At 34.8% G+C, this 15,630-nt stretch overlaps 1 protein-coding gene across 3 annotated transcripts in view; it reads left to right on the top strand.

Annotated features, from left to right (window-relative positions):
- gripap1 (GRIP1 associated protein 1) overlaps positions 1 to 15,630 on the top strand; it is a 50,372-nt gene that overhangs the window by 20,826 nt on the left and 13,916 nt on the right. For 2 of the 3 annotated variants that reach the window (XM_051902960.1, XM_051902958.1), the window contains 6 exons: positions 791 to 847; positions 1,603 to 1,702; positions 5,580 to 5,600; positions 6,732 to 6,865; positions 8,243 to 8,359; positions 11,043 to 11,136. In XM_051902960.1, coding sequence (XP_051758920.1) covers positions 791 to 847; positions 1,603 to 1,702; positions 5,580 to 5,600; positions 6,732 to 6,865; positions 8,243 to 8,359; positions 11,043 to 11,136 — 523 coding nt within the window. The remainder of the gene's footprint in view (positions 1 to 790; positions 848 to 1,602; positions 1,703 to 5,579; positions 5,601 to 6,731; positions 6,866 to 8,242; positions 8,360 to 11,042; positions 11,137 to 15,630) is intronic. The other variant, XM_051902959.1, reaches the window with a different exon arrangement.

Raw genomic sequence — 15,630 nt, 5'->3', positions numbered from 1 at the left:
TGTCTCATCTGAATATTTTTAGGATGATTTATTAGGACTTTCCTTTGTTCTGATGTTACTTGTTTCATGGTTATTATATAATTAAGACTAATTTACTAAAACTAAGATTTAAAGCATCATACACTACTGTTCAAAAGTTTGGGGTCAGTAAGATTTAAAAAAAAAAAAAAAGAAATTAATACTTTAGTTAATTATTAACAAGGATGCATTAAGTTGATCAAAAATGACAGTAAAGACATTTATAATGTTGCAAAAGATTTCCATTTCAAATAAATGCTGTTCTTTTGCATTTTCTATTATTCATTCAAAGAATCCTGACAAAAATGATTTCCACAGAAATATTAATATAATAAGAAGAAACATTTCATGAGCACCAAATCATCATTAGATTGATTTCTGAAGAATCATGTGACACTGAAGACTAGAGTAATGATGCTGAAAATTCAGCTTTGCATCACAGTTTCACATTATTACTGTTTTACTGCATTTTTGATCAAATAAATGCAGACTTGGTGAGCATAAGAGACTTCTTTCAAAAACATTAACCTCATAACATTATTTCTGAAGTTTTTCTGTAATTGAATTTTAGAATTTCTATAAATTAAGTTCCTCTGTAAATGAATGGTGTGCTCTCTTTTATTGTCTAAAATATAGACTAAGAGACTAAACTGTAACTCACTGAACTATTTCAAACTAAACTGAAAAGTTATTTGAAAATAGTAATTTGAAAATAGTTTTAAAATAAAGACTTATTTGCTGAACTATAATAACCTTTGTGTGTGTATTTCAGGAGATTAAAGACACGGTGGACGGACAGAGAATCCTGGAGAAAAAAGGTAGTTCAGCGGTAAGTAGGCAATCCAGCCAGAAAAAAAAGAGATGAGTCAGGGCTTTCCCTCTCTCCATTTCCCAGAAAGTGAATTAAAATAGTCCCAGGCGATGGGCAGGACACCTCTCTGCCCTACAGACCTGAAACCAGAGCTCCCATTGATGAGGGTCGATCAGCTTTCATTAACACTGTAGCCGTTTCATCAATAGAATCTCGTTTGACAGTTCATCGATTGCCTGTGTGTGCCTGTGTGTGTTTCCAGATCCAGAAGCAGTCCATACTTTTAGCTCAAAGTTTTGGTTATGATTTTTCTATGGCATTGTTTATTATTTATATATTCACACTGTTTATTAGGTTACAAATGCAGTCCCTCTGGGAATTTCCTTCCTGCTTGAAGTGATTTTGGATGAAAATGGATGAAATTTCATATATCTCCTCCTCTTTTTTTTTTTTTTTTTTTTTTCCCGACAAAAACAAAAAAAGCTTTTGTAGTGCTACTGCAGCAAAATGGATGGACAGGATGTTTTAATTGATGTGAAATTGTCTCTCTATCCATATATATATATATATATATATATATATATATATATATATATATATATATATATATATATATATATATATATATATATGCAGTGATTTTCTTACATTTTCAAGTGTGGCTTAAGTGTCCAAATACTTTTGGAGCCACTGTATTTACTGGATTCTTAAATGTCTATCAAGCTAAATGTCTATCTGCTGTCAAAATAATGCCTGTCATGTTATGTCTGCAGCTGAAAGACTTGAAGAGGCAGCTCCATCTGGAAAGAAAGAGAGCAGATAAACTCCAGGAGCGGCTGCAGGAGATCTTAACCAACACTAAGACTAGGACAGGTAAACACTTTTTCCGTCCCTTAAGATTCTGAGACATATCTCCTTTATCACCGTATAAAGCAGTTGTAAATGCAGGGAATAAGGCTTTTTAGAGTGGTCGACCACCCTCTCAGGTGATTTAAACTGCGATGGCCTCAGCAGTCGTTGTTTCATCACACATAGGGGACATGAATGAAAAATTTAAAGCAGGTAAGTAAATATGCAGCACTGTGCATAAATAAGGCAGCAGTTGAAGACGGCTCCACCCCTACTGCAAATAGCTACAAATGAGACAAACCCAAAGCCTGTTCTTAACACCTGAAGTGAATTATAAAGAACCTGTCCGCTTTGTTCTTGCATCAGATTCCTGTGGGATGTTGAGCAGTTCACTTTCCTGCATCGGCTCATTGGCTATAAATACTTTTTTCCAAGAAGGAAAATTGCATTAATGTAGTTTTTCTTTCACATTACAGTGGTGTTATTGCATATTATGGAGATTTTTGGCTCCATTCTGGTATGTAACACTCACTTTTCACAATCTGATAAATTTCTCAAGAAAAACATTCTCTCAGCCCATTTCTTTTCTTTTCACCAATATAGGAGTAAAATGGGTTTTGAATATAGTTTTTGTTGACTTTAGCTGACTGTTTTTATAATAAGTCAAGTGAAGTCAATTTTGTTTGTATAGCACTTTTTACAGTACATACAGTATTGACTATGTTCACATGTGCACCAATAATATGATTATTTCCAATAATTAGAGTAAGGATTTAATTGCAGTAATGACACAAGTAAACCTCTTCACGCCCATTTATGCGCAGTCTTCATTATTCTGATTATTCACTTTATTATTCTGAATATTGCCATCTCACCTTTATTCACATACCCTAATGCACAGCACAAATTATGAACTCATATACAATAGGCGTGTTACTCTCCACTGTTTTAATCTACTTGCGTCAAATTCAAAAAACATTTCTATGGATGTATTGATTTTTTTTGTTCATTGACACCCCTAAAATGTCTTCATTTCGATGCTTTTCGACCATCAATATTACTGCATTATATTCATGTGACACAACGTTATTGTCATGAACTCAGCACCCTAAAAATGTAATGATCTTTATCACTATATTTACAAATCTGTGCATCCATGTATACAGTGCCTAAAACTTAACTTTTTGCCACACCTGCCAATGACTGTGTGAATATTTACTGGCCATAAATACTTTTTGCCAGTCATGAAATTTTCACAAAAACAGGCAGTTAACACACAAATTTTATATACAAGTGGAAATTCCCAATTCTCCATTCCAATTGCGATACCACAGCTAAAACTGCTAGCTTATCTAATATGAATTTAAATCATTGTTAAAGACAAGTAAACAGTCAGTAATAAAATAAGAATAAATAATCAAATTACATTCAATAGCACAAATAAATACAATAAAACAGAGATACAAATGAAATAATTAGTGCTTTTCAGGTAGGTCTAACAGTAGTTTTCAAGTACAGAAATTTAATAAAGTAATCAAATGTAAAATAAGAGCAGCGAGTGTTTTTTTTTTTTTTTTTTTCTTTGATTAACATTTAAAGAGAGCAGGTTTATTAGGCTGCTGTCACTTTAAAAGCTAATGCAAGGATCAAATATACTGACACACATGCGTTTTCTTTCTCAGCTGTTTATATTCACGTAAGACATAACCTAATATGTTATGAGGATACTTGCCAATTCGGTTGTTTGCGCACAGAAAACGTCTCACACAGCACACGAGTAACAAATTGAGTTTCTTTTGCGTCTTCTTGCGGTTGAATATTTAAATTGGCAAGGCTTAAACTTTCATGACGATGCAGCACTGGTCCATCAACTTTCCCGAGCGTCATTCACGTTTATGTTCTCACAACATTGCATTGTTAGAATTCATAAAAATTTTAACAACCAACTGGTGATTGACACTGTACATCACATGTACATCACAAGCACATGCGCACTTTGGACAGAGTAGAGGAAATTAAAGCTTTGCATGCCTGTTTATTGCAATTTAAAATCTGCATAAGCCACATATTGTACTACAATTATATAAAATTTAATTGCAGTATTGCCTCAATCTCAATTCACATTATGAGGGTGCATGTAAACAAATCATTGTTGACGTCACAGAAAACATCTTTATAATGTAGTCTTGAGAAATTTCTTTACGAATTGCATATAAAAAAAGGTTTTTTTTACTATGATTTTAGCAGGACGTGAACGCAAGGCGTAATACCTTATCCCTGTGTTGTTTATGATAAAATTTTTACATTAGGACCACATAATGGGCAGCTCAAAATTCCAGTGCTTAAATGCTGAATCAAAATCAATACAGTGTCCCAACTTAATAGAAAATTTTCGAAGTACATTTGTTCGTTTGTTTCTTAAAAACTTTAACTCCAGTGGGGACGGACCCCACACACAACAAGGAGGGAGAGGCGAGTGCTGTAAATATTTGATGTAACCCCTCTAAAAATGTGCTACAGATCCATGCATATGTGCACTTGCTCTCTGTAGATTGTTGGCAGTGCCAGGGCACTCCTCTTTTGAGCCATTTATAATTTAAAGTACACTAAATGTTTAATGGTTGCGGTACAGAAAGTTTAGAATCAGACATTTTAAAGTAGGGAGCTTTATCTTTGTCAAATGTCCAAGAGGGTCTGAAAGTCCACACACACATTCTCAAAGAGAGTTTCGGCATGTTTTTTGGTTCACTGTCCCAATCTGTGAGGGGGGGAAAGGTGGTAACAACTTGGCACTGTACATATAGATTTCATTGTTGTCTTCTATTTATAATTTTCTTTCTTTAAAATAAGTATTTATAGCTCTGTTACAATACCTAGTGAGCTTGCTGCCTAGATAGACTACCTTCTAAGGCAGCTTCCCAACTGAAAGGTCAACTCAAAAGAGATTCAACTCACAATTGATTCCAATAGAGGCTGACTTAGCATTTTGCTAACAATCTCATACTCTGAAAACATAGCACACAAATAATGAGTAAAATAGCCAGTTTTAAAGTATACTATTTATTGATATTTTTGGTATTTAATGTTATAAAAGTAGATTTATTTATATTTTCTTGCATTTTTTTCCCCCTTGAGTTCAGCAGTGATGCAGTTCATTGCCTTCTCTGTAAACCAAGGTATAAGTGAACTTACTTAGCTTAGAAATAGCTTTCATGTCGGTATTAACACACCTATGATGTCTTAATACTGTTTTGGTAGGCAGCTCACTAGTTTTTGGAACAGAGCTTATATATATACTACTGTTCAAAAATTTTGGGGTTGATAAGGTTTTTTTAATGTTTTAAAAGAAGCTTTCTTAGCTTCTTCTCACCAAGGCTGCATTTAGTTGATAAAAAATACAGCAAAAACAGTAATATTGTGAAATGAGAATATCTGTTTTTATTTCTATGTATTTATAAAAATGTAATTTATTCCTGTGATGCAAAGCTGAATTTTCAGCATCATTACTCCAGTCTTCAGTGTCACATGATCCTTCAACTATAATTCTAATATGCTGATTTGCTGCTCAAGAAACATTTCTTCTTATCAATGTTGAAAATGGTTAAGTGGTTAAGTGCTACATAATATTTTTTTTATGCAAACTACTTTTTTTCTGTATTCTTTGAGTTGGAAGTTCAAAAGTACAGCATATATTTGAAATAGAAATCTTTTGTAACATTATAAATGTCTTTACTCTCACTTTTGATCAGTTTAATTTGTCCTGAATTTTGCTGAATAAATGTATTAAGTTATATTAATTGCTGACCCCACGCTTTTGAACAATAGTGCTTCCATACATTCTGTAATTAAATGTTACATAAAACAGATGACGTCTAACTTTTGTGAATTGTTTACCTTGTAGATTCTCTGTCCGTGAATGCAGGTATTAATGGATGGCATTCTGCTAAATAGCCTGTGTGTTAGCATGCTTTTCTCTAGTCTAGAGTACTCACTCAGTAGTTTTTCCACTTACTATCTGTTGATTGTAAAAGTAATTTGTGCTGATATTGCTGCTAACTGATAATTGCCTTGCAACAGATAGTTGTTGATCATAATAGCAGTTACCTTATCAGAAAACCGCTTTTTAATAGTAACTAAGACTGTGTGGTATATCGATATATTTTCAAACAAGATATAAGATGAGACAATACCATTTACATTGCTTCTGAAAAATAACCAAGGAAATAGATTGAACTGCTGCAGGAAATGTGCATAATCAAGCTGTCCTAAACATGAGACATTCTTTATATTAAGTGCTTCAAAATAACTCATTAACATATAGTTTAAAGGGACTTGCCCACCTGTCAGATGCTTGTGCTGTTTAATGCATTTGAGACCAGTTTTCTTCAGTTCATAACGGTTATATCCTTATCTGTACATGTTATAAATTCATTGAGTTAGGAATGCACCGATATGAACATTTTGGCCAATAGAGATAACTGATAATTCTTTATATTTGAAAGACGATAACCAATATATTGACAGATAAATCTAAATCCAAATTTTTATATAATTTTTGAGATCCTGATTACAAAAACAAAAGTTTCACAATTAAAAGCCATGTCTCAAGCACACAATTATAATGTTCTCATTATAATTTTATGTAGCCTATATGACTTACTCTGCACATAACTGTATTTTCCCTTTTTGAAGTGACTCCAATCATATTTCAAGCAATTCAAAACCATCATTGTGAACAGTGTGCTTCTGAAGTGTCTCAGCTGAAGGAAATAATCAATTATTTATCAGCCTTAATATATCGGACTGATAACGATAACATTAAAAATTAACATATCGGTCGATACCGATTATGGTGGATGATATATCGTGCATCCCTTCACTGAGTGTTTCCATTTTGCATAGTCTTGTCCTAATAGTAAGCGAGTATGCCTAAACATACCGAGTTAAGTTATATAAGCTATATATAATATCTAGCTAACCTGCAGCGCTTAGTGATTTATGCCCTTATAACATTCCTAATATTCCTCTTTTTGCATCATGTTTGTATTTGCAGGTCTGGAGGAGCTGGTATTGTCTGAGATCAGTTCCCCGAGCCGTACGCAGCAGACGGGTGACAGCAGTAGCATTTCCTCCTTCAGCTACAGAGAGATCATGAAAGACGGCGCATCAGCTCCCAGCACCAATAAGGTAGAGCCGCCCACTGGGGGCCAATGACCCTTGCTAATACTGTTGCCACAGTTGATGCTTCCTTTTCTCCAGCTCCCAGGAGCTTTTCTGTCCATTGCATTTCTGTCCTCCCGAAGCTATTAATAAACACCAGAACCCGTGTAAATTCCATAAATATACCGTGCCTGTGAATAAACAGGGGAGAAAAGAATGGTTGTCGTGACATGCTAGACTATCTTGAGGGATGTAAGTGTGGTTTAGTGAAGAAAAACAGAAACTTTGAGGTACATTTGATTAATTATTGCTGTTTGCCAAGGCTAGGAATTTGAACAAACCCCTAAAACTAAGTTTTAAACTTCAGCATGCAACTCAGTCCCTCACCCTTTGTGCTACAGACATTAATGATGCCTCATTCATAAATCATCTAGTTGATTTTTAAATGCAACATGTCAAGACTGTTTTAGGCCATCAATTTGAAACATAATGCATATCAGTCATGTCTGAGATGTGTTTAAGGAGAATTGTCATCTTCCTTTTGTAAGGGAAGATAATTTTTTAAGCCTAAGGGAAAATGAGACTCATGGGATGAAAATAGTACACACAGGGGACGGCGAGAGTCTCCGGGACGAGCCGACCTTCATTTGTTTGGATCGTTTCCAGCTCCTTGAAACGCCCTGAAACAAACTAAGGGACAAAATAAAACCGCCACATGATCGAGGCTGGTGGAATTCCTTCCTGTGACTTTCATGTGACGCTGAATGGCACAGTGTTAAGTTACAGACAAAAAAAATAACCTGAAGTTAGAGATAACTCACCCAAAAATGAAAATTGTCATAATATTGTTCCAAACCTGTTCAGTGTTATTTTAATATTTTTTTTTATATATGATTATACGATTTATTAATATTTTAAACTGGCTTTTATTTTTATTTTATATTTTCCGTTTTCATTGTAATTTTACTTTAGTTTGTTATTTTGGTAAGTTTTAGTTATTTATATGTATTTATGTTAGTTGGTAATTAAACATACTGGTAAAATACTGGTAAAAACTGCTCATTTCAAGTATGGCAGGTTGGTACACTTTCCATGTCAGGTGATACAACTATGGTATATACAACTATTTGGTTGTACTGCTTGTCATAAAAACAGTCAAAAAATGAATTTAAACGCTTTGAAATGTTATTTAACAACTGAAACTTGTTAAAACACATTGTTCATGACTCAAAAATATGCATTACATCAGTTTTGAAAAGATTTTTAAAAAACACCTTTTTTGAAGCTTTGTCTGTCAGTGAACCTTGTATGGACAACAACAGTGTCTTGGTCAAAACATGGTCTTTTCAGCATATCTGTAAGTAATGAAGATGTTTTAGTAAAGTTTTGTTTTTCTTACTACAGTCCAACACCAGCAGCCCTCAGTCCCAGCGACCTGCTGACCTTTCAGACGACGAGGTCAGTGAGCTCTTCCAGAGACTCGCTGAGGTCCAGCAGGAGAAGTGGATGCTGGAGGAGAAGGTATGATGTTTTAACCAATCATTGCAGTCTCATGTTCCTAGGAAAAGTTTACCTCACATGGAACAGCCCAGGTTAGCCCAAGCCTTCACTCGGACACAATTCTGCTGTGTGCTCCACGGGGGGCTGTAAGTGCTGAATTGTGTCTTTGAATCATGAAATATGCATGCCAGTATTGATGTTTTCACATTTTAATCGACCGGTCTTAGTTAGTAACTATTTGAATGGAAATATGTAGTGAGGGCTTTGACAAGTTACATCACCCTTTCTGCTTTAAAGAGAGACTGGAAGCGCCAACATGTCAGTGCCAGTCATATTAAACATGTTATTTTATAAATCTTCTAGATTTCACAATATGCCTTATAGGATATTTTATTTTTTTACTGAAGAGAATTTTTTGCACAACTGTTTTATCATTATTTCTGTCAAATAAAAATTATGCTAACACATGGATTGTTTACGTGATTTAAGTACAGGTTGTATTTTACAGGTGCTGGTCATATAATTAGAATATCATCAAAAAGTTGATTTATTTCACTAATTCCATTCAAAAAGTGAAACTTGTATATTATATTCATTCATTACACACAGACTGATATATTTCAAATGTTTATTTCTTTTAATTTTGATGATTATAACTGACAACTGAGGAAAATCCCAAATTCAGTATCTCAGAAAATTAGAATATTACTTAAGACCAATACAAAGAAAGGATTTTTAGAAATCTTGGCCAACTGAAAAGTATGAACATGAAAAGTATGAGCATGTACAGCACTCAATACGTAGTTGGGGCTCCTTTTGCCTGAATTACTGCAGCAATGTGGCGTGGCATGGAGTCGATCAGTCTGTGGCACTGCTCAGGTGTTATAAGAGCCCAGGTTGCTCTGATAGTGGCCTTCAGCTCTTCTGCCTTGTTGGGTCTGGCATATCGCATCTTCCTCTTCACAGTACCCCATAGATTTTCTATGGGGTTAAGGTCAGGCGAGTTTGCTGGCCAATTAAGAACAGGGATACCATGGTCCTTAAACCAGGTACTGGTAGCTTTGGCACTGTGTGCAGGTGCCAAGTCCTGTTGGAAAATGAAATCTGTATCTCCATAAAGTTGGTCAGCAGCAGGAAGCATGAAGTGCTCTAAAACTTCCTGGTATACGGCTGCATTGACCATGTCATCTGCAACACCAGCAGATGACATGGCACCCCAAACCATCACTGACTGTGGAAACTTTACACTGGACCTCAAGCAACGTGGATTGTGTGCCTCTCCTCTCTTCCTCCAGACTCTGGGACCCTGATTTCCAAAGGAAATGCAAAATTTACTTTCATCAGAGAACATAAGTCCAGTCCTTTTTGTCTTTAGCCCAGGCGAGACGCTTCTGACGCTGTCTGTTGTTCAAGAGTGGCTTGACACAAGGAATGCGACAGCTGAAACTCATGTCTTGCATACGTCTGTGCGTAGTGGTTCTTGAAGCACTGACTCCAGCTGCAGTCCACTCTTTGTGAATCTCCCCCACATTTTTGAATGGGTTTTGTTTCACAATCCTCTCCAGAGTGGGGTTATCCCTATTGCTTTTACACTTTTTTCTACCACATCTTTTCCTTCCCTTCACCTCTCTATTAATGTGCTTGGACACAGAGCTCTGTGAACAGCCAGCCACTTTTGCAATGACCTTTTGTGTCTTGCCCTCCTTGTGCAAGGTGTCAGTGGTCGTCTTTTGGACAACTGTCAAGTCAGCAGTCTTCCCCATGATTGTGTAGCCTACAGAACTAGTCTGAGAGACCATTTAAAGGCCTTTGCACGTGTTTTGAGTTAATTAGCTGATTAGAGTGTGGCACCAGGTGTCTTCAATATTGAACCTTTTCACAATATTCTAATTTTCTGAGATACTGAATTTAGGATTTTCCTTAGTTGTCAGTTATAATCATCAAAATTAAAAGAAATAAACATTTGAAATATATCAGTCTGTGTGTAATGAATGAATATAATATAAAAGTTTCACTTTTTGAATGGAATTAGTGAAATAAATCAACTTTTTGATGATATTCTAATTATATGACCAGCACCTGTATATTGATAAATCTGTTTAAATTTGTTTAGATGTATGTTTGATATTTTTAATTAATATTAAATTAATTTAAAATACTTATTAATTTTATGAATAAATAATATTTCTAATTTGTTTTTCAAACATTAAAAAAATTAAAAAAAAATTTTTTTAAATAAATGAATTATTTTATTCAGCAAAGATGCATTAAATTGATCATAAGTAAAAAAAAAAAAAAAATTATATTTCAAATAAATGCTTTTTTTTTTTTTAACTTTTGATTTATCAAAACGGTTCAATTGTAATATTGAGCATAAGAAACTTCTTTCAAAACAATTAAAAAATCTGACTGACCCAAAACTTTTCATCCATAGTGTTTGATATTTGGTTTGAATTTGGGACACATAATATTGTAAACTGCTATATTGTTAAAATTAATATGCCTTTTCAATTGTGAAATTAATTGATACTTAAACTGACTAAATTTAAAGAGCATTTTCTAAATCTAAATCCAAAACTGTATGAAAATAAACCCTAGCTGGCAGTGTCCACACCTGTGCTTTCGTATCAGGTTTATCACACTTTTGTGTGGTTGTAGCGCCTGGCAGTTTATTGCAGATCTTATCTTTGTGCTCTCTGTTCAGGTGAAACACTTGGAGGTCAGCTGTGCCTCAATGGCTGATGACATCTGTAAAAAGAGTGCCATTATTGAGACATATGTCATGGACAGCCGTAGAGGTAAGCGGGTTTGTCATTGTTCACAGCCTCAGACTTGCGTGTTTTCTGAAAGCACATAATGTGACGGTTTACAGATGAGGTCAGGTGATAGCTGATACCGATTGTGCTTTTATTCTAAGGAAAACTGTTAGCTGAAGAGTATCAAACATTTGGTTGTCACTATGTTGTGTCTGCGCGGATAAAGACCTTATGCTATCAACTGAATAGGACAGGTCCATTAAAAATAAAACACTATTTAGACTGATACAGAGAAATGGCATAATTTTCTTTATTGTATGTTTTTGTTCTATTTTTATATCTGCACTCGTACTTGCATAATCTCCTGCTAAATGTTTTATTAGTTATCTTTGTAACACTGCTATTTTGGTGCCACTGTATAGTTCTCAGGTATTCTTGAAAAAGCACTTTGCAGCTGAAAATAATCACAGCCACAGTCTTTTTGTAAGGGACGTATGATCAAAGAAGTGTTTTATTCCTGTGACACTTTTGATGGATTGGAATTAAACAATCCCTTGTTGTTATCTGTCTGTCTATACTTTGTTAAATTAACATAAACATTGACTCAAAGAACAGATTGAGTCCCTTTCTGTCTGGTTGCAGTAGTTTTTGCTTTGCTGATTTATAAAATCATTTGCTGGGGTTCATTTGTATTCATGATTAATCAATAGTTAATTGTGTTCTTGTAATTGAATGTGATGGTGTTAAATGTAAGCAAGATGAGGATGCATCTATTCAGAAATTCTGTACTGGAGTATAGTTCACTACAAAGAGAACTTTTATTCAGTACAAGATCTATCAACAACATTTGTAGCATAAGTTTGATCACCACAGACAGTAACTTCCTGTCAAGTTTACTTGAATTTAACATTACTTTATTAGTGGTAAATGCCACCAGTATTGTTTTAGTATTATTTATATACACTTACTGTATATATTAATATTTTAAATTAGCTTTTATTTTTATAGTTTTAGTTTTACAATTTTATGTGCTTTTATCACTTTTATTAAGTATATATAATATGTGTGTGTATATACCTTGAACATTTCATTCATTATTACAGTTTATTCACTATACTTTAAAAAAAAAAAAAGGTAATAAAATATGACAAGATCTCAGAGTTAAACTGTGTCAGAAAAAAAATTATCTTAATAATGTCAGATAACACTTAAGCAAAACATGGTCAGGTCAATATATATATATATATATATATATATATATATATATATATATATATATATATATATAGTACTAAACCCTACTAAATATATATATATATATATATATATATATATATATATATATATATATATATATATATATATATATATATATATTTAGTAGGGTTAGTACTTCACCATAAACGTAAATGAAAATTTGAAATGCCTTCGCATCTAACTAAAATAAAATAAGTTTTTCCATCTAATATAATTTAGATTTTATTTCAGCTTTCGGTTAACAAAATATTTTTCATAGTTTTAGTTAACAATAGCACAAAGTGTCACATCTCTTTTTAAAAGGGATGGTTGTACTAGTGTCTCTCTCTCTTTCTCTTTCTCTCTCTCTCTCTCTCTCTCTCTCTCTCTCTCTCTCTGTTTTTATACAACTGAGGATCAGTTAAAAGTAAAATCTGTGGTTATCATTATTATGCTACAAATGCTGTCAGTAGCTTAACTTTCAACTTGTATTGAACCCTGAATGTTCCATTAAATTTGTCATCATATATAGTAGATATATTTGTCTAGAAAGTTGTCTATAAACTCTAACTCTTTCTATGAACTCTCTAGCACTTTGTGAAATTCAAGTAACAGTCACTTTTTCAGTGGACTGAACACACTCCTGATACATCATGACCTGTTTTTAGAATTTGGAAGCATTCAGAGCAGCTCTTGACAGCTTGGTTTGCTTGTGTGCATGAAAACAGTCAAATTCAATAATATTGGCAGGGCTTGTCTCACAGAAGTTTGGTCTAAAGCTCTGGATTTTTGCACTCAAACTAAGATCTTGAAGAAGGAAAAAAAAAAAAAACATTTAAGTCTCCTGGGAAAATAGCACTGGTACTTTTCAAACTTCCATAGCCCAGCCTTAGTTCACATACAGAAACTCTAGATTTATGTAATAGTTAGACTTATAAACAGCTATAGAACTTTATATATTTGTGGTGTAGTTGTTAAACACCTTTTATTTTCATTTTTTGTAACACTTAATAATAAGCATAAATTCATTAACATTTATTAATGCATAAGGTATCTAACAATTATACTTACAGCATATATTAATCAAAATTTTATGTTGTGTATATATAAATTAACATTAGCCAATCTGTTATGAACAAACATGAATTGGCTATAAAAATCTTATAAATTAATTTATAAATTAACATTAAACTTACTGTAAAGTGTTTCTACCGCCCTTCTGCACTCTACTTATGATGTTTTTTAAGGTGTCTTGTAGTGTCACTGGACCGATTTCCACCTTCTTTATGCCCTTTTGAATTAAATGGATTGTTTCAATGACATCTGATTGAATAACCTTTGTAGTTTATACTGTCTTTCAGCAGGACGAGCAAAGTAGCTGAATACTGAATAGGAGTGAATGTGGGTGGGCCGTATGTTTATGAGCTCACGATTGTGACATTATACCCGTAAAGATTTCTGAACTAGACAGGCAGAATCTTAATTGAGCTTCTCGTCCATCTTTGTCTCTGATTGGATACATGCATAAAGTGAGTATACATAAAGGCTGCATTTGCTTATCAGCATCCTGCATTGTCTTTGGAGTAATTGAGACATTTCAAACTTTTTTGCTTCATTTAAAGCAAGGCTTCTCTTGTGTTTCCCTGAGAACAGAGTGGAGGTGGTAATGTTGCATCTTCCTGTCTTTCCCACCCCATGTGTTCTCCTGTTTTAATTTCATGACTGACTGATTTAACATTTAATGGCAGACTAGATTCCATTAAGGCTGGTGTCGTCTAATTGTAAATATTGTGCTATAAAAGTTTAAGATCTCTGGGTGTCAGGAGAGATTACAAAACAGGCTTGTTCATGTAAAGGCTTTTTTGCCCATTGCAGATATCCATAGAGAGGTGAGGATTGAGAAGAACATGTGGTAACAATGTTTTTTTTTTTTTTTTTTAGTATCAAAATCAATCCAGACTGTGAAAGAATAAGATGGGCCCATATCCCAATTATACTATTCATATGAGATCCAATGTGATCTTTAATGTGGTGGCAAGTCTTGTGTTTAACCATATCCATCTGGTTCAGGCCAGGATAGCACTGGAAACAATCCTTTATCTCCTACAATAATTGAGGATAGACCCAGGGAGATGTAAAAATGGGGAGGTGGAGACTTCATAGAAAAATGAAGAAAGGATGCAGAAGGTAGCAGCGCTAGATGAGAGCTGACATTAGCAGGATGTAAATGATTCAGAATGCCGACATGCCTCAGTGAACCCAACACTCATCCTCAATAATGCAGCAGAAAGACTGAGCACCCCTCTTGTCTCCTCTCCTCCATCCTCTCTCCCCTCCCTTTTACTTTATCCTTACACCAGTGCGGCTCCCCGTAAATTCATGCCAGTGATATAACAAATGAAACAGTGCAACATTTTATCTCATACAGTACATAGTCTTTTGAATCAGTAGCGTTTTCCGTTGTTGTTGATGTTTTGAGGAAATGGCAAGTCAGGAAGTGCCTCAGATAAGCCAGATGTATGCCACTTTGGGGGTATTGTTGACCCTTTCCTTTGGTAGAACGTTCCACAGTATTCTCCCCTTCAAGAGAGGGATTGCGTAGAAGATTCTGCGGATTGTAAAAGGCACAGTTTTCCCAAGCGTTTGGCTTGCGACATTGCGCAAATCAGTCCCACAACCTTGTAAGCGCCTCTGCAGTGTTTCAGGACACATGCTCCTGGTAATGTGTACCCAGGATCATTCTGTATTCGTTAAGACAAATGCTGAAAATGTCAACTGTTAAGCAGCGGTAGGCAATAATATATAAATGTTCGTTGGTGGAACTCTGCATGTGTGTAATATAAGACAGCTGTAGGATGGTTTATTTGCGCAGCCTCCACTAATCAGCCACTCAGCAACATGCCGCAGTCATGTGTGCTCCGCCTAAGTGCTGCTGGAAGAAGTCATCTGGGGTGAGATGCTGCTGCAGTCTGGAAACCCTCTGCCCTGCCTCCTTGTACCCTGTTTTAGGCCTCTACTGAAGCGTGAAGTAAGCTAACCTTTCAGTGTACTCCGGCCTCTTACTGCTGCATCATTTAAGGGAGAAACTATCCTTATCGTGCGTCCTATAGCTCCAGAACCCACCAAGATAATGGGGGAGTGATTGTGAGTCATAGCAGAATTATTTTTCTTCCCTCTGCAAGCAAATTTGGTCCACTTTAGAGCGAATTACACCGCCGGGAGCGGGTGCTAATGGGCACTCTGCTTACAGAGGTTGCAAGATAAAATATGCGAAGAACAGATCATCGATATCTACACGGA

This window comes from Ctenopharyngodon idella, chromosome 8 (genome assembly GCF_019924925.1).
Source record: "Ctenopharyngodon idella isolate HZGC_01 chromosome 8, HZGC01, whole genome shotgun sequence".
Lineage (NCBI taxonomy): Eukaryota > Metazoa > Chordata > Actinopteri > Cypriniformes > Xenocyprididae > Ctenopharyngodon > Ctenopharyngodon idella.
The sequence above is the reverse complement of the archived record's forward strand: the minus strand, read 5'-3'. Positions and strand labels throughout refer to the sequence as shown.